General features: G+C 46.8%; 1 protein-coding gene across 2 annotated transcripts in view; it reads right to left on the reverse strand.

The window, feature by feature from the left end:
- The window catches only part of plcb1 (phospholipase C beta 1), a 657,020-nt gene that overhangs the window by 98,052 nt on the left and 540,251 nt on the right, over window positions 1-18,717 (reverse strand). For both annotated transcript variants that reach the window (XM_080200038.1, XM_080200039.1), the window contains exons 17-20: window positions 15,591-15,687; window positions 10,954-11,038; window positions 8,201-8,325; window positions 3,262-3,416 (exon numbers count right to left, since the gene is read on the reverse strand). In XM_080200038.1, the coding sequence (XP_080056164.1) occupies window positions 3,262-3,416; window positions 8,201-8,325; window positions 10,954-11,038; window positions 15,591-15,687 (462 nt within the window). The remainder of the gene's footprint in view (window positions 1-3,261; window positions 3,417-8,200; window positions 8,326-10,953; window positions 11,039-15,590; window positions 15,688-18,717) is intronic.

Consider the following 18,717-nt stretch of genomic DNA (forward strand, 5'->3'; position numbering starts at 1 on the left):
GATTCTTAATTCCAGATTTTTTAAAAAATTGAATTTGAATTCCACCCTCGCAGGATTTGAACCCAAGAGCGTTGGTTGAGCTGCTGGATTAATAGTCTAGTGATAATACCACTAGGCCATCTACAGCAATGATACTGGCATTAGGGGAACTCGCAGGGTAAATGTGTGGGGTTACAGGAATAGGGCCTGGGTGGAATGTTGTCGGTACAGAATCGATGGGCCGAACAGCCTCCTTCTATACTGTAGGGATTCTATGACATTACAGGTAAAGGTTATAGGCCTTTCTAAGTGGACCATTCAGTGACAATTTGCCAATGAACTGATTCGAACCCAGCTCCCCAGAACATTAGCTGAGTTTCTGGATTAATAGTCCAGCGACAATACCACTGGGCTAGCTGTGCTGCATAACACTTTATATGTTTCAACAGCCCTCGTAAATGTTCTAACAAGCTTCTCGAACCCTTCCTTCACCGCTGTTAGTCAAAACATTGCAGTTTTCAAACAAATCCTAAGAAAGTAAAGCCTGCAGACAAAAACAAAGCATCTCATTACATGCGGCAACTGATAAATAATCCCGTTAAGAACAAGCCACCTTCTTCCTCCTGATTAACAGCTCATCCTGCTAAACGCTTTAATCAGGCTAGTGGTAATATCACTAGGCCATTGCCTGCCTCTCTGAGAAACCTTCATCATTTGTTTTATCACTTCTCTTAAATCGGTGTGGCACGGTGGCACAATGTCTAGCACTGCTGCTTCACAGCACCAGGGACCTGGGTTCAATTGTTAGCTTAGGGTCACTGTCTGTTCTCCCCATGTCTGTGCGGGTTTCCTCCGACTGCTCCAGTTTCCTCCCACAGTCTGAAATTCATGCTGGTTAGGTGCATTGGCCATTTTAAACTCTCCCTCAGTGTACCAGAACAGGCTCCAGAATGTGGAAACTAGGGGATTTTCACAGTAAATTCATTGCAGTGTTAATGTAAGCTGACTTGTGACGCTAATAAATCAACTTGTTGACTTTAAATCAATGATGGGCAAAAGAAAATGATTTGCATTAATTAGACACTGGGCTTCGGGCACCTCAGAAACCCTTATTGCCAATGAGGCATGAATAAAATGTTGTCAATGTTCCACTGAGGAAAATGCAGTTGCCAATTTGAGCACAGCAAGATTCCATAAAAAAACAAGGTGACAAATGACCAAATCATTTATTCCAATTCCGTTGAAAAGAAAGCTAAAGATTTTCATCCCAAACTCATCAGGACAAACACAAGAATGCCAAATTTCAAACAAACTCCGATAAACTATAGTGCAGGAGTAAAGACTGCTGATTATCTACACAAAGCCAAATTAAGATCGCCACTCGAACTCGTAATGTATAGGCAAACGCTGGAAAGTCTTAGCAGGCTTGACAGCGCCTACAGAGAAAGAATAGAACCAACATTTTGAGTCTAGATGACCAATAAACGAGAGCTCTGACTGTGGGTCATCCAGGTTCGAAACGTTGGCTCTATTCTCTCCCCACAGATGCTCTCAGACCTGCTGAGATTTTCCAGCATTTTTTGTTTTTGTTTCAGATCCCTGCATCCGCAGTAATTTGCATTTCTTGAGCTTGTAACGTGGCTGATTTAGAATCATACTCCAGAATTTTACCGGCACGCCTGCCCAGATTCCGGAGGTGGGCGAAGCTCGGAGGATGGCATTCTCTTTTGGCCTCAGGTGGGATTGTATGAACCTCAGGTGGGACGTGCCAGTAAAATACCACCTGCAGAATCCGTACAGTGCAGAAAGAGGCCGTTTGGCCCATCCAGCCTGTGCTGACATCTTACCGAGGTTTTATCCTGCTAATCCCCCTGACTCTCAGCAGCAAATTAAAATGGCCAATTAACCTAAACCGCACATCTTTGGACTGTGGGACGAAACCGGAGCACCCAGAGGAAACCCACGCAGACACGGGGAGAATGTGCAAACTCCACACAGACAGTGACCCAAGACCGGAATTGAACCTGGGTCTCTGACTCTGTGAGGCAGTAGTGCTAACTACTATCACTGTGCATCATTTGTGATGGCACGATGGAATTTTATTACAAGCATAGGTTCAAACAGGCCTTTCTAAGTGGTTCATTTATTCATTCCCTGCATACAAAAGGAGTATGTTCAAGCTTTGAGCCTTCTTTGAGTTACCTTGGAGTTAGGGGAGCCAATAGTGTCCCGTTGTTTTCTCCATGGCAACGTCTCAGCCAATCAGAGACAACTTGCCAACAAATCAGCGCTCTTTTCTCATGCAGAATGAATTGTTTGAAATTTGACATTCTTGTGTTTGTCCGAACTGGAGCAAGACAAAAAGCTTCAGCAACACAACTGTCCTTTTAGTTTTAGACTATTTGTGTTGAGGCATAAATATTGTATCCTGATGGGCATTCATAATAACCCCAGCAAAGCCCAACTGTTCAAAATGTTAATTCTCTATCAGGCTGAGGACTGTGGGAGCGGCAGAGAACAGGATGTGCAGCCATGGAACAAGCACAGGAATTGTTTGGACAGTGGCTGCTGCTATGCCTTGAACAGTGAGTGAACACAGACCCCTCTGTGTCATATTGCTGAGCGAATTACGACCCCCTGACAGAGGCACGACTCTCAATATTTCTGACCAAATAGACAGTGGATGATTAGTGCCTGTTTGGCACTCAGCTGAATCTCCATTCACCGCAGCGGCACCAGAAACAGCCGGAAGATTCTGTCCCATGCTTTAAGTTGGTAATTAAGTACTGGGGAAGGATTAGGGAATCAATGCAAGAGTATGTAAATCATTTAATTCTGGGATTCTGGGAGCAACTGGAAGAGTCTGTGGCCGGTATTTTATACGGTCTCGATCGGGCGAGGCTCGTAAAATCCTGTCAGAGACCAACGGAGAATCCCATTCTGTGAGCTTTCCCACCTTGATTCCAGGGTGGGCGAGGTGGTAAAATTCTGGCCTGTGACTTTATTTTACCATCTTGGTATCAGGTACAGACTAGTTTCAGAAACCTTTGCCGGGAATCAGAGCGGGGCAGAGAATGGGAAGATCCGTTGACCTCGGGTGGGAGTTTCCTGTCTGGGATCGAGTGAGGCCATAAAATCTCATCCCTCGTTCCTTAGCAATTATTGGAATTAACACTGTAACCGTTCTATTGCCCACTTTGTTGTTAATCAAAAGTCAATTGTCTCCCCACAGTGTTCTAAAGACACCTCTTAAACTCAGCATCAGGGGTTAACATTTTGTACCTTCACTGAGAGAGTGTTGGCCACTATTCCATCGACGGTGGTCTCGGTGAAGGGGTCAAAGTGTTTGTCGGTCCGTCTCATAAACTCTGGTTTCAGACGAAAGCCACTTTTTCCATTGTGCTCGAACATCCCCATGTTCAGCTGCATGGCCAGATCTGAGTCACCATTCAAGCAAATACAAAGGACATTTATCACTTATCACATTTCCGACTTCATCCTATTGGCGTAAGCAGCATTTCAAGCGTTAACATTGCCATCTCGCAGCATCAGGGTTCGATTCCCGGCTTTGGATCCCTGTTTGTGCAGAGTCTGCACGTTCTCCCCATGTCTGCGTGGGTTTCCTCCCGGTGCTCCAGTTTCCTCCCACAGTCCAAAAAACGTGCTGGTTAGGGTGCATTGGCCGCGCTAAATTCTCCCTCAGTGTACCCGAACAGGTGCCGGAGTGTGGCAACTAAGGGGTTTTCACAGTAACTTCAATGCAGTGTTAATGTAAGCCTACTTGCGACGTTAATAAATAAACTTTAAAATTAACTTTAAAATGGACTTTCACCATAACTGTGGGAGTGAGGATCTGTTGGCATTTTATTATGACAATAAAAGCTAGTGATGGCTGGAACCATGGTTTTGCTTTTAGATTCTCCCCCTCTCTGAGGTTCATAGCTGAATTTCTCTAAGTGTAGCAGAGAGCTGTTGGTATCTCACACGTGCAACAATGCCTTAGAAGTGTGTGCGAACGTATGTTCATATTTGGGGGCAGGCGGGATGCAGATTTCAGCTTCCAGTCAGCTACGTTAACGGCAGCACGGTGGCAAGAGTGGGTTAGTACCGCAGCCTCACAGCACCAGGGATCCGGGTACGATTCTGGCCCTGGATAACTATCTGTGTGGAGTTTGCGCCTTCTCCCCGTGTCTGCATGGGTTTCCTCCGGGTGTTCCGGTTTCCTCCCACTCTCCAAAGATGTGCATGTTGGGTGGATTGGCCGTGCTAAATTGCCCCTTAGCGTCAGGGCATTAGTAGGGTAAATATGTGAGGTTAGGGGCCTGGGTGGGACTGTGGTCAGTACAGACTCAATGGGCCGAATGGCCTCCTTCTGCACTGTAGATTTTCTATGATTTGTATTCAATGGTAGACCAGGCATGAGGGGCTGAATGGCCCACTCCTGCTCCTTGTTTGTGTGACATCTGACCCCATCATCATCCCCCACATACGCACAGTGCTTTTTATATCCGTGCCACTGAGTACAATCAGGAGTGGACACACACTCATCTATCTTTTCAATCTCTTCTTGGTCTGGTATCCCTCAAGGTCAACTTTATTGAGATTAATTAACTCAGCGTAACATAGCTTTGGTACTCTGGAGTGTGCTGCCTGAAAGGTGGGGAGGGACACACAAGCAGATTCCAGGACGACACTCAAAACATAACGTGGGCAAACACTTGATGGGGGACAATGTGGGGGGCAGTGAGGAGGGAGCAGGGGGTGTGGGAATAATCAGAGATCTCCTTCAAGGAGCCCTGGAATGGTGGAGCAGGCTCGAATGGCCTTCTCTTGCTTCTCATAAGATCCCTACTGTGCAGGAGGAAGCCATTTGGCCCTTGGAGTCTGCACTGACTGCAATCACCTATTCCCGTAATCCTCATTTACCCTGCTAATCCCCCTGACACCAAGGTCAATTTAGCACGGTCAATCAACCTAACCTGCACGTCTTTGGACTGTGGGAGGAAACTGGAGCACCCGAAGGAAATCCATGCAGACATGGGGAGAATGTGCAGACTCTGCACAGACAATGACCCAAGGCTGGAATTGAACCCATGTCCCTGGTGCTGTGAGGCAGCAGTGCTAACCACTGTGCCACCATGCCGCCCTCTACTTTCTATGTTTCTATGTTTACTTGCAGCTTGCTTCGTGTGGCCTCCCTCTGCGCTGTATGATACTGTGAGATTCTCGGCTGACTATTTTGATGGGCAATGTTGGATATTTGACGTAAACAAAATGTTTTGGTTTCACCTTTTATCCTACTTGACTGTGAAGGAGCTTGTATTTGGGATGTGTTTCATAGATAAAATATGAACACCCTCTCATTTTCCATTAGGGTCTATTGGTTTATCCAGCCAAGGTGCACAGTGCCACAGTGGTTAGCACTGCTGCCTCACAATGCCAGGGACCCCGGTTCGATTCCCGGTTTGATCGTTTCTAGTGTCCGGTTTCAAAGAACAAAGAACAGTACAGCACAGGACGGCTGATTTCCTTCCCTCAAAGACCACCTTATCTCCTTATCTATTACCACCCGTAGTATCCATTAGGGGAGGCGATGGCCTCATGGTATTATCACTAGATTATTAATCCAGCAACTCAGCTAACGTTCTGGGTTCAAATCCTAACCACGGCAGGTGGTGGAATTTGAATTCAATAAAACAAATCTGGAATTAATAATCTACTGATGACAATGAAACTATTGTCAATTGTTGGAAAAACCCATCTGGTTCACTAATGCCCTTTAGGGAAGGAAATCTGCTGTCCTTACCTGGTCTGGCCTACATGAGACTCCAGAGCCACAGCAATGTGGTTGAGTCTCAACTGTCCTGGGGCAGCTGGGGATGGGCAATAAATGCTGGCCCAGGTGCCAGGAATGAATTAAAAAAATCTTGGTCTTGAATATGCTCAATGATGGAGCATCCAAAGCTCTCTGGGGTAGGGATTTCCAAATGTACACAAACCCTTTTGAATGAAGAAACTTCTCTTTATCCCCATCCAAAACGGCTGACCCCTTCACCTCAGATTATGACTCCTGGGCCTAGACTTTCTACAGTAAGAAGTCTCACAACACCAGGTTAAAGTCCAACAGGTTTATTTGGTAGCAGACACCACTAGCTTTTGGGGCTTTGCCCCTTCGTCAGATGAGTGGGGACTTCTGATCACAAACAGGGTATATAAAGACTCACACTCAATGTACAGAATACTGATTAGAATGTGAGTCTTTATAGTTAATCAAGTCTTAAAGGTGCAGACAATGTGAGTGGAGATAGCATTAAGCATATATCAAATAAATATCTCTCTAACCTATGCTTGTCAAATAGGAGGCAGAGAGTGGGGGTCAACGGTTGCTATTCGGATTGGCGGATGGTGACTAGTGGAGTGCCCCAGGGGTCGGTGCTGGGGCCTCAGCTTTTTACCATTTATATAGATGATCTGGAGGAAGGAACCGAGTGTAGGGTGTCGAAATTTGCTGATGACACCAAGATTGGGGGAACGGCAAATTGTGCGGAGGGTGTGGAGAGTCTGCAGAAGGATCTAGATAGGCTGGGCGAATGGGCCAGGAAATAGCAAATGGAATTTAATGTTGGCAAGTGTGAGGTGGTCCACTTTGGTAGGAAGAATGGTAGGAAGGACTATTACTTACAGGGCGAAAAACTGCAGCAGGCGACGGTGCAGAGGGACCTCGGGGTCCTTGTGCATGAGTCACAAAAACCCAGCTTGCAGGTGCAGCAGGTGGTCAGGAAGGCGAATGGGATGCTGGCCTTCATAGCGAGGGGGGTTGAATATAAAAGTAGGGAGGTCTTGCTGCAGCTGTATAGAGCATTGGTGAGGCCGCAGCTGGAGTACTGTGTGCAGTTTTGGGCGCCGCACTTACGCAAGGATATTTTGGCCTTGGAGGGAGTGCAGAGGAGGTTTACTAGGCTGATACCGGAGTTGAGGGGGTTGAGCTATGAGGAGAGGCTGAATAAACTAGGCTTGTACTCGTTAGAGTTTAGAAGAATGAGGGGAGATCTCATTGAGACGTATAAGATGATGAATGGGATGGATAGGATGGAGGTGGAGAGACTCTTCCCGCTCAAAAAAGACAGTAGAACTAGGGGGCACAGCCTCAAGATAAAGGGGGGGCGGTTTAGAACGGAGTTGAGGAGGAACTTCTTCACTCAAAGGGTGGTGAATCTCTGGAATTCTCTGCCCGTTGAAGTGGTGGAGACTGCCTCGCTAAATATTTTTAAGACGCGGGTTGATGGGTTTTTGATAAGAGAGGGGATTAAGGGTTATGGGGAGAGGGCGGGAAAGTGGAACTGAGCCACGACAGATCAGCCATGATCTTATTGAATGGCGGGGCAGGCTCGAAGGGCTAGATGGCCTACTCCTGCTCCTATTTCTTATGTTCTTAATGCTATCTCCAGTCACATTGTCTGCGTCTTTAAGACTTGATTAGCTGTAAAGACACACATTCTAATCAGTATTCTGTAAACTGTGCCTTTATATGGTCTGAGGGGGTTGAGCTATGAGGAGAGGTTGAATAAACTAGGCTTGTACTCGTTAGAGTTTAGAAGAATGAGGGGAGATCTCATTGAGACGTATAAGATGATGAATGGGATGGATAGGATAGAGGTGGAGAGGCTCTTCCCGCTCAGAAAGGACAGTAGGACTAGGGGGCACAGCCTCAAGATAAAGGGGAGGCAGTTTAGAACGGAGTTGAGGAGGAACTTCTTCACTCAAAGGGTGGTGAATCTCTGGAATTCTCTGCCTGTTGAGGTGGTGGAGGCTGCCTCGCTAAATATTTTTAAGACGCGGGTTGATGGGTTTTTGATAAGCGAGGGGATTAAGGGTTATGGGGAGAGGGCGGGAATGTGGAACTGAGCCACGACAGATCAGCCATGATCTTATTGAATGGCGGGGCAGGCTCGAAGGGCTAGATGGCCTACTCCTGCTCCTATTTCTTATGTTCTTATGTTTGTGATCAGAACTCCCCACTCACCTGACGAAGGAACAGCGTTCCGAAAGCTAGTGGCATTTACTACCAAATAAACCTGTTGTTGCTCAACCTGGTGTTGTGAGATCTCTTACTGTGTTCACCCCAGTCCAGTGCTGGCATCTCCACATCTAGACTTTCCAACCAAGGGTAACAGCCTCACAATATCAACCCAGACAACCACTTCAAAGTGGCAACACTCACCTAAAGTCTGGAAGTTAAGAGCTACCAAGTGACATCCAGCGTTCCAGAACAGCTGAGGCATGTAGTTTGAGGAGTCCACTCGCGTTCCCTTTGGGTAGATACGGCTCAGCTGCCGTTTATTGTATCTGTCGGAGAGATTGCTAAGGAAAGCCGCTCAGAAAAATGAACAATCTGCCAAAAAGCGATCACTGTAGGAAAGAAACCAGAGGGGACATGAGACCCTTTCGTTACAGAGGAGCAGGAGGAGGCCATTCAGCCCCAAGAGTCTGTTCTGCCACCGAACGAGATCATGACTGATCTGTCCCTTGACCCCATCCAACTGTCTAGGCTTCATAACCCATATTACCCCTGTCTGGCGAAAGGTCTATCCAGCTGAGAGTTGTTCATTGAGCCAGCATCGACTGCTTTTTGACGGGCAGATTTCCATAAATCTCCCGACCGTTGTGTAAGGAAATATTTTCTAACTTCTCTCCAGAGCTGCCTGGCAATTATCACCAGCGGTATCCTCCGTGCACAAGGCTGATCCTCTTATTTACCTCCTTAATTCCCAGAAGTTAAAAGTTTCCCAAAGTAACTCACAAACTGAAAGGTCTTTTTGATTAGCGTGCAAGCTACGTGTAAACATATATTGAATAAACTGCCCGATAATACGTATCGGACCCTCACCTTACTCAATTACTCTAATTAAAAATAACGTTTAAACATTTGAGTAAATTAAAAGATAACAATTCGAATCAATCTGGCTTCTCCCGGCTGTTGGTATCTGTTAAGATACAGCTCCATCCTGTGGTCACTGTCTGAATGAACCGCGTTTCGATTTCCTGGGGGGGAAAAAAATTTCTTGTTCAAACAGGATAAGGTCTGAGTCACTGGTCTGAACACCAGATTGATTCCAGGGATTTGTCTTATGAAAAGATTGAGCGGTTCAGGTCTGTATTTGCTGGAGTTTAGAAGAATGAGAGGGGGATTGAATTGAGGTAGAGAAGATGTTCAAGGGGATTGGTTAAGGGGACTGGGATGTTTCCCCTCACTGGACGTTCTAGAATGAGAATCATTGAATCCCTACAGTGCAGAAGGAGGCCATTTGGCCCATCAAGTTTGCACCGACCACAATCCTACCCAGGCCCTATCCCCATAACCCCATGCATTTACCCCAGCCAGTCTCCTGACACAAAGAGGCAACTTATCATGGAATGCACCTGACCTGCACATCTTTGGACTGCGGGAGGAAACCGGAGCACCCGGAGGAAACCCACGCAGACACAGAGAGAATGTGCAAACTCCGCACAGACAGTGACCTAAGCCAGCAATCGAACCCTGGGTGTGTGGCATTGTGTGTGCGGACTGTGGGAGGAAACCGGAGCACCCGGAGGAAACCCACGCAGACCCGGGGAGAATGTGCAAACTCCACACAGAGAGTGACCCAAGCTGGGAATCGAATCCAAGTCCCTGGTGCTGTGAGGCAGCAGTGTTAACCACTGTGCCACCCAAGACATAGCTTTAGGCTAAGGGAGGGCAGATTTAAAGCGGAAATCAGCAGGAATTAATTATTAAAAGGGGGATGTATCTGTGGAATTCTCTACCCTGCAGTGCTGTGGACACTGGAACACTACTCAAATTTAAGGAGGAGATAGAGAGGTTTTTAATTAGTAGTGGGATGGAGGGTTAGGGGGAGCGGGCAGGAAGATGGAGATGAGGCTGAGGTGAGATCAGCCATGATCGTATTGGGTAGAGGAGCAAGGATCGGAACTTCCCACTCCTGCCCCGAGTTCTTATGTACCACTGACGTGACTGCATGTGCTAAAATTCAAAATATATTTTTGAAAACAAGCTGCCAGAGGGAGTAGTAGAGGCGGGTACAATTTCGTCTTTTAAAAAGCATTCAGACAGTTGCATGGGTGAGATGGGTATAGAGGGATAGGGGCCAAACGTGGGCAATTGGGACCAGCTTCGTGGTTGAAAAAAAAGGGTGGTATAGACAATTTGAGTCGAAGGGCCTGTTTCCATTCTGTTAACCACTATGACTCTATAACTATGACCCCATGACAAATCGCCAATCCTTTCAAGTATTACACCACTCTTTGTTAATTAAGGCTGATGGGAGTAATGTGGAAAGGTGGGATTGAGGTGGCACAGCGATTAACACTGCTGCCTCACAGCGCCAGGGACTTGGGCTCGATTCCCGGCTTGGGTCACTGTCTGTGTGGAGTCTGCGCATTCTCCCCGTGTCTGCATGGGTTTCCTCCAGGTGCTCCGGTTTCCTCCCACAGTCCAAAGATGATGCGGGTTAGGTGAATTGGCCATGCTAAATTGCCCCTTAGTGTCAGGGGGAACTAGCTAAGGTAAATGCATGGAGTTATGGGGATAGGGCCTGTGGTCAGTGCAGACTCGATAGGCCGAATGGCCTACGTCCATGACGTGGAAGTTCAGCTGTGACCTTGTTGAATGGCGGAGCAGGCTCGAAGGGCCTACTTTGGTTCACACTTGCCAGTTTCTTCAACAACGGAATAAAATACGTTGTTAGTGTCAGGCCGACTGCCAATGTTAAAATGAGAAGCCTTGATAAAGATGTGTTGAGTGAACATGAAGTTGGCACGCGGGCCTGAAGATTTGTCCTATTTTAGGAAGTCACCATTTTAAGTATTTCGTTTTGCGTCATGGTATCACCCAGCACGGAATCTCTCTCTACGAAAGTAAAGCCCTTCCCAGCCAACAGCGATGGGACGTGTGGTCAGCACTCATCGGAAGGATACTCCACGAACTCCACTGGGGATTTAGTCAGCTGTTCCAGAGCCTTTGTCTCCACGAAAGATGACATTTCGAAACTCTTGTTATTCTCTGCAAGGAAAGCCAAATAATCAATAACCCACAGAATTCTCAGCATCACCAACGGTCATCTTTAGATTTTAAGACACTTGACCCATACAGCTTGGTGCCAACACTGAAACGATGTTCAGATTTATTTTGCAATTCTTGGCATGAGGGTGCCCTTTGGAGCAAGTTACAAAGATCTAATTTAATATGGTGGCACTATGGTTAGCACTGCTTCCTCACAGCGCCAGCGACCCGGGTTCGATTCCAGCCTTGGTAATTGTCAGTGTGGAATCTCCCCATGTGTTTCCTCTGGATGCTCCGGTTTCCTCCCACACTCCAAAGATGTGTAGGTTAAGCACTTTGGCCATGCTAAATTGCCTCTTAGTGTCCCAAGATGTGTAGATTAGATGGATTAGCCATGCTAAATAGCCCCTTTGTGTCTAAAGATATGCAGGTTAGGTGGATTGACCACACTAAATTGCCTGCTAGCGTCCAAAGATATGCAGGTTAGGTAGGTTGGCCATGCTAATTTACCCCTTAGTTTCCAAGGATGTGTAGGTTAGATGAACTGGCCATGCTAAATTGTCTCTTAGTATCCCAAGGCACGTACGTTAGATGGATTGGCCGTGCTAAATTGTCTCTTAGTATCCCAAGGTGCGTAGGTTAGATGGATTGGCCATGCTAAATGTATGGAGTTACGGGGATGGGCTGTGGGAAAGGGATTGCGTGAAGTGTCAGAGAGTCAGTGCAGACTCAGTGGGCTGAATGGCCTCCTACTGCATTGTAGGGAATCTAAGATTTTATATGTACTAAAGACGTGAGGTTTATTTTCAAGGTGAATGTGGATGTATATTTCTCCCACTCTCCGTGGAAAATGTTCCTCTCTGCTGCATCATTTGCTGCATTTTCCATTTGGGAATTGATAATCAACTGGACTTTGGTGATTAAGGTTCTTCCCTCATATTTCAAACCTTTTTTCTCCGAATCATTGGTGGTAATTTACTATTCAGAGTACACAGTGCAGTTAAACTTCATGATCGAACTGAAATGTCAAATACCAAATAGGAACTTGAACCAGATCGCATGAAACCATGGAAACATTCCAGTGAGGGCTGTAGGCAATACATTTAGAATTGTAAATCTTCTTTCCAATGTTATTTTTACCCAGCCAGTCCCCGTATTTATAAAGGCATTGCTGCCTCACAGCGCCAGGGACCTGGGTTCGATTCCCGGCTTGGGTCACTGTCAGTGCGGAGTTTGCACATTCTCCCCATGTCTGCATGGGTTTCCTCCAGGTGCTTCAGTTTCCTCACACATTTTGAAAGATGTGCCAGTTAGATGTATTCACCAGAACAGGCGCCAGACTGTGGTGACTAGGGGAATTTCACAGTAATTTCATTGCAGTGTTAATGTAAGCCTTGTGACTAAAAAATAAATTTTAACTTTAACATGCTGGTCAGGTAGATTCTCCCTCAGTGTACCCGAACAGGTGGCAGAGCGTGGCGATTAGGGGATTTTCATAGTAACTTCAATGCCCACTTGTGACACTAATAAATAAACTTTAAAGACTTTAGATATCAACAGCAGAGCAGCGTGCGCTATGCTCTGTCCACAGGCCACAGTGAAACTGTGGCTAGATTGCAGGATACACAGATGCTGCCTTGTGACGGTATTTTGCTATCCCTTAAAGGCATATTACAATGCACAAGAGACCAGAATTGGAACAGCACAGAGACCTCGAGGGAATTTTCACACTCACTTCTTTGTAAGCCTATTTGTGACACTAATAAATAAACTTGAAAACTTAAAAAAACTTTCAGAGTCAGTCTCCAATGTACCTCTCTAACCGCAGTTGCTGATATGACCAACTGCTTGAGAGGAGTAGCAAAGATGTCCCGATGCTGCCCCAGGGGGCAAAGAAGGTCAAGGCAGTGGTGATTTGATTGGTACGGCCATTGAAGATCCACCTCGGAGAAGTGGGCCGATGACCTTTAGTCAGCTGTTGCAGGATTTTCCCCATTAACCTCAAGTAGGGGGCACAAGTGAAGATCAGAAGGCCAGAGAAGTCTAAGTAAGATCTTCTCGCTCTGTTGACCCTGGTGCGCAGGTATCAGTCATGGAAGAGAAGTGTTCAGTGACTTCTATTTTGGAAAGCCCACCTCGTTCATGTATGCATTCTCTGCAGAGTGTAAAAAGCTCCCCATTCAAATATCCAGGACCCAGATGCAAACAGTCCTTAGAGCAAAAGTGAGTCAAATTGACTGCATATGCCCTGCTTAAACCCCAGATCATCGCAATTGAGAGAAAGTAACACCAGTCTACAGTAGCAGCGCGTCAAGCGTCTCCTTATGTGGTTCAGCAGGGCTACTAATGGTGGAGCCATTAAGACTGGGGGTCCTCAAGAGGCCAGAATTAGGCGAGTGCAGATAGTCACGATGTGGAGACGCCGAGATCGGACTGGGGTAAGCACAGTAGGACAGTAATCACAGTGACAGGGAGGACATGATTCTAGAAGGAAGATGTTCCTTGCGACAGCACATTCCCCATTCCGGCTACTCTCTGGGTAAATACGTTAAACTATGAAGCTGGGCTAGCGCTTAATATAAAAAAGGATAGCAAGAGTTTTTATAAATATATAAAAAGGAAGAGGCTGGCTAGGGTGAATGTTGGTCCTTTAGAGGATGAGAAAGGGGACCTAGTGGTAGGGGATGGGGATATGGCTAAGGTATTGAATAACTTTTTTGTTTCTGTCTTCACGGAGGAGGACGTGAATAATTTGCCGGGTGTTAGCGATGGAAAGGTGGTAGGACTGGAGGGTCTTAATGACATTACTGTTACTAGAAAGGCGGTGCTCGACAGACTGGAGGGGCTGATTGTGGACAAGTCCCCAGGACCGGATGGAATGCATCCGAGGGTCCTGAAAGAAATGGTGGAGGTGATAGTGGACGCCTTGGTGGTTATTTTCCAGACGTCGCTGGATTCCGGGGAAGTGCCGGATGATTGGAAAACGGCTAACGTTACGCCATTGTTTAAGAAGGGTGCCCGGCAAAAGGCGGGGAATTATAGGCTGGTTAGTTTAACGTCTGTGGTAGGTAAAATGTTAGAATCTGTCATTAAGGAGGAAATTGCGAGGCATCTTGAAGGGAATTGCTTGATAGAGCAGACGCAGCACGGTTTCGTTAAAGGGAAGTCGTGTCTGACAAATTTACTGGAGTTCTATGAGGATGTGTCTAGGGCGGTGGATAGAGGAGAGCCGGTGGATGTGGTCTTTCTAGATTTTCAGAAGGCGTTTGACAAAGTACCTCACAAGAGGTTATTGCAGAAGGTCGAGGGACATGGAGTTGGGGGTAGGGTGTTAGCGTGGATAGAGGATTGGTTGTCAAATAGGAGGCAGAGAGTGGGGGTCAACGGGTGCTATTCGGATTGGCGGATGGTGACTAGTGGAGTGCCCCAGGGGTCGGTGCTGGGGCCTCAGCTTTTTACCATTTATATAGATGATCTGGAGGAGGGAACCGAGTGTAGGGTGTCGAAATTTGCTGATGACACCAAGATTGGGGGAACGGCAAATTGTGCGGAGGGTGTGGAGAGTCTGCAGAAGGATCTAGCTAGGCTGGGCGAATGGGCCAGGAAATGGCAAATGGAATTTAATGTTGGCAAGTGTGAGGTGGTCCACTTTGGTAGGAAGAATGGTAGGAAGGACTATTACTTACGGGGCGAAAAACTGCAGCAGGCGACGGTGCAGAGGGACCTCGGGGTCCTTGTGCATGAGTCGCAAAAACCCAGCTTGCAGGTGCAGCAGGTGGTCAGGAGGGCGAATGGGATGCTGGCCTTCATAGCGAGGGGGATTGAATATAAAAGTAGGGAGGTCTTGCTGCAGCTGTATAGGGCATTGGTGAGGCCGCAGCTGGAGTACTGTGTGCAGTTTTGGGCGCCGCACTTACCAAGGATATTTTGGCCTTGGAGGGAGTGCAGAGGAGGTTTACTAGGCTGATACCGGAGTTGAGGGGGTTGAGCTATGAGGAGAGGCTGAATAAACTGGGCTTGTACTCGTTGGAGTTTAGAAGAATGAGGGGAGATCTCATTGAGACGTATAAGATGATGAATGGGATGGATAGGATAGAGGTGGAGAGACTCTTCCTGCTCAAAAAAGACAGTAGGACTAGGGGGCACAGCCTCAAGATAAAGGGGGGGCGGTTTAGAACGGAGTTGAGGAGGAACTTCTTCACTCAAAGGGTGGTGAATCTCTGGAATTCTCTGCCCGTTGAAGTGGTGGAGGCTGCCTCACTAAATATTTTTAAGACGCGGGTTGATGGGTTTTTGATAAGAGAGGGGATTAAGGGTTATGGGGAGAGGGCGGGAATGTGGAACTGAGCAGCGACAGATCAGCCATGATCTTATTGAATGGCGGGGCAGGCTCGAAGGGCTAGATGGCCTACTCCTGCTCCTATTTCTTATGTTCTTATGTTCCTTCCCCACTGGATTATTTTCTGCTGTGTGACAACAGCTGGACTCAGCAGAAATGGAAGCCAAGCGTGATACCCCCTGTAATAAAGTGACAAACAGGAAAACCACTCACTCTTAGCCACCTCAAAGGACTCGAACTTCACAGGTTGAATGTAGGTCACCAGGTTGGACATCTCCTCGGTGGCACTGGCTTCACATCCAGCAGTTCCCTGCAATACAAGGCAGCAAAATATTTTAAAGACGTAAGCTCTGCAGGACACACTGGGTACGATTTTCCAGCCCTTCTTGCGGTGTGCTGTCCAGCAGAGGAGATGGTCCACTGTTGACCACTGGAGGGGTCTTCTGGTCCCGCTATTTCTATGGCATTTTGATCGGCTCATCCAATCTGTCGCCGGGGAACCAATGGGAAGGGCTGGAAAATCTACACCACCCCCCCCATTCTCCCATTGTACTCCAAATGAGTGACCACTGTTGTGTGAAACATGCCAACTAATCTGTGCACAGCAAGATCCCACAATGCGATAATGACCAGGTCATTTTTTTTTTTGGTGTGATGTTGATTGAGGGATTGGCCAGGGAGAATGGCCTTGCTCTTTTCTTTTCATTCATTCATGGGACGCGGGCATCGCTGGCTGGCCGGCCTTTATTGTCCATCCCGAGTTGCCCTTGTTCAAGGGCCGTTGAGAATCAATCTCATTGCTGTGGCTCTGGAGTCACATGTAGGCCAGGCCAGGTAAGGATGGCAGATTTCCTTCCCGAAAGGACATTGGTGAACCAGATGGGTTTTTCCGCCAACCGGCAATGGTTTCATGGTCACGATACACCCATGAAAGAACATTCCTCTCATCTCTGTCTTATATGGGTGACCCCCTCATTTTTTAAACTGTTCTCCCTAGTTATAGTCTCTCCCACAAGGGGAACACCATTCCAGCATCCACTTTTCCAAGTCCCCTCAGGATTGTAGATGCTTCAGTAAAATCCCTCTCAATCTATGAAACTCCAACAGATACAATATCCAACCTTTCCTCGTCAGATAACACCAGCCACCAACGCCGCCACCTGCCCCCGGCTCCTCTACTCGCACCCCCCCCACCTCCCCATTCCAGGTATCACTCATGAGAAAGAAGAACTGGGTAGGTTACCAGTCACTCGCAACTGGGTCTGAAACTAAAATCAGTGGACAAAAACAATTCTCGCTTTCACCTGTGGGCTCGGTGGCACAGTGGTTAGCACTGCTGCCCCGCAGTGCCAGGGACCCGGGTTCAATTCCTGGCTTGGGTCACTGTGTGGAGTCTGCACATTCTCCCCGTGTCTGCGTGGGTTTCCTCCGGGTGCTCTGGTTTCCTCCCACAGTCCAAAACACGTGCTTATTAGGTGCATTGGCCAGGCTAAATTCTCCCTCAGTGTACCCGAACAGGAGTATAGTGACTAAGGGATTTTCACAGAAACCTCACTGCAGTGTTAATGTAAGCTGACTTGTGACACTAATCAATAAACTTTGTTGTTGCTGCTAATCTCACAATGTCTCAAATTTAAAACTCTCATCTCGTGTTTAAATGCCATCATGATTTTATGCTTCTCCATGAAGATTAACCAGGCTCCACAACCAGCAACAACTAAAACTTGCATTTATATAACACCTTTAATTAAACAAAACATCCTAAAAAAAACTTCAGGGAAGAATTTTAGATTTGACACTACTTAAGATGACATTAGGACAAAAGACCAAGGATGGAATTCTCCTCCAAAAATTCTAAGTGTCGAATTTGCATGAAAACTGGAGTAATTCACGCTGTTTTTCTTTCGGTGGGAGTTCAGAGAAGAATTTGCCTCACACTGTGCAGTGCAGAGGTCATCACTGTGAATATCATTACATTTCAGGGGGCGGAGACTATTCCCACTGAAATCAGTGCACTGAGTGGGCCATTGCGCATGTGCCAACTTGTCAGCCCTGCCCCCAAAAGGCCCCATCCCCTTGGCACTGCCCCATGCCCGGGGAGAGGGATGGAGTGGGTAGCTAGGGAACCAGGTGTGGAGCAGGAACTGAAAACAGTGGCTTCAGTCTTCCCAATATTTAATTTCTGCTCACCCAGCACAGAATACCGGATAAACACAGCCACAGTGGAGGAGTCGAGAGAAGTTGATGTTAGAACTGGGACTCGTCCACATATATGTAAAAACTGAGTGAGACAGTTGTGTGCCTTTGTATTGTGCATTTGTATTGTGTTTCTTGTGTAGGATGTGTTTTCGCAGTCAGTTCTATTATTGGTACTGGTTTGTCTATACTCGACAGCCCGTGTTGTTACCAAAGCAGCATAATTGATCTTAATTGTTAAAATGTTTGTTTTAATCTGGACTCACACAGTGTTGTTATTTTAGTGTTTTCCCCTGGGGCTTTTCAGAGAAGGGCTGGATTGGAGTTTTCACAGGAAAAGTCATTTGACTGGACAGGGGTAGGCTCACAGACAGAAACCCAGTTCAGTTCCTCTTTGGAATATGTAGAGAGAAGAAATAGCTCCCTCTCTCTCTCTTTCCCTCCCTGGATTTGGAGACTGGGATCTGCCAGAAAATTGGTCTCTTTCTCTGAAGTTCTACTGCTTGAAAGTAGATCTTTCTCTGGAAACTGCTGTATGGGAGTCAAAAGGCAGATGTCTTTCTGTTTCTGTCCTGGGGGTTAAAAGGTTGGAAATCCAGCATCCACATGAGCATATCTGTCTTTGGTGTGAATTGGTTCTGAAGAAGGATGTACGTCTATGGGGATATTGCTTAAATTTGAACTATAGAGATAACTCGCTGTTAAGAATTATAACTTGTCACATTTAAATACTTAAACAAGTGAAAGTTATACGAATTCTTTTTGTTATATTCTAACGGCATTCTTAAATAAAGTTTGTTTTGATAAAAACTTCCTAGTGGGTCACTTGATTCGTACCTGGAATGAAACACCTTACGCTCACTAATGCCAAAAGCTAAAAAAAGTTGGGATCTCTGCTAGCTTAATAACATACTTTGGAGTTTCTGATCAGTTCTTAATAACTGACACTGTGCTTTTGGAGGATTATCAGTGAGGCACTATGAAGATGAGAAACAGAAGGGGACCAGTCGCAATGCCCCCCCACCTTCCCCCTCCCGCCGCCACCCCCGCCCCCCCCCCCCCCCCCCCCCGCCACAGTCACGGACTGACTGTTCGTCCACTACCCGCCCCCCACATGGACCAAATGATCCCAGTTGCAGAGTAT

The sequence above is a fragment of the Carcharhinus amblyrhynchos genome, chromosome 12 (assembly GCF_965287045.1).
Source record: "Carcharhinus amblyrhynchos chromosome 12, sCarAmb.v2.hapA, whole genome shotgun sequence".
NCBI lineage: Eukaryota > Metazoa > Chordata > Chondrichthyes > Carcharhiniformes > Carcharhinidae > Carcharhinus > Carcharhinus amblyrhynchos.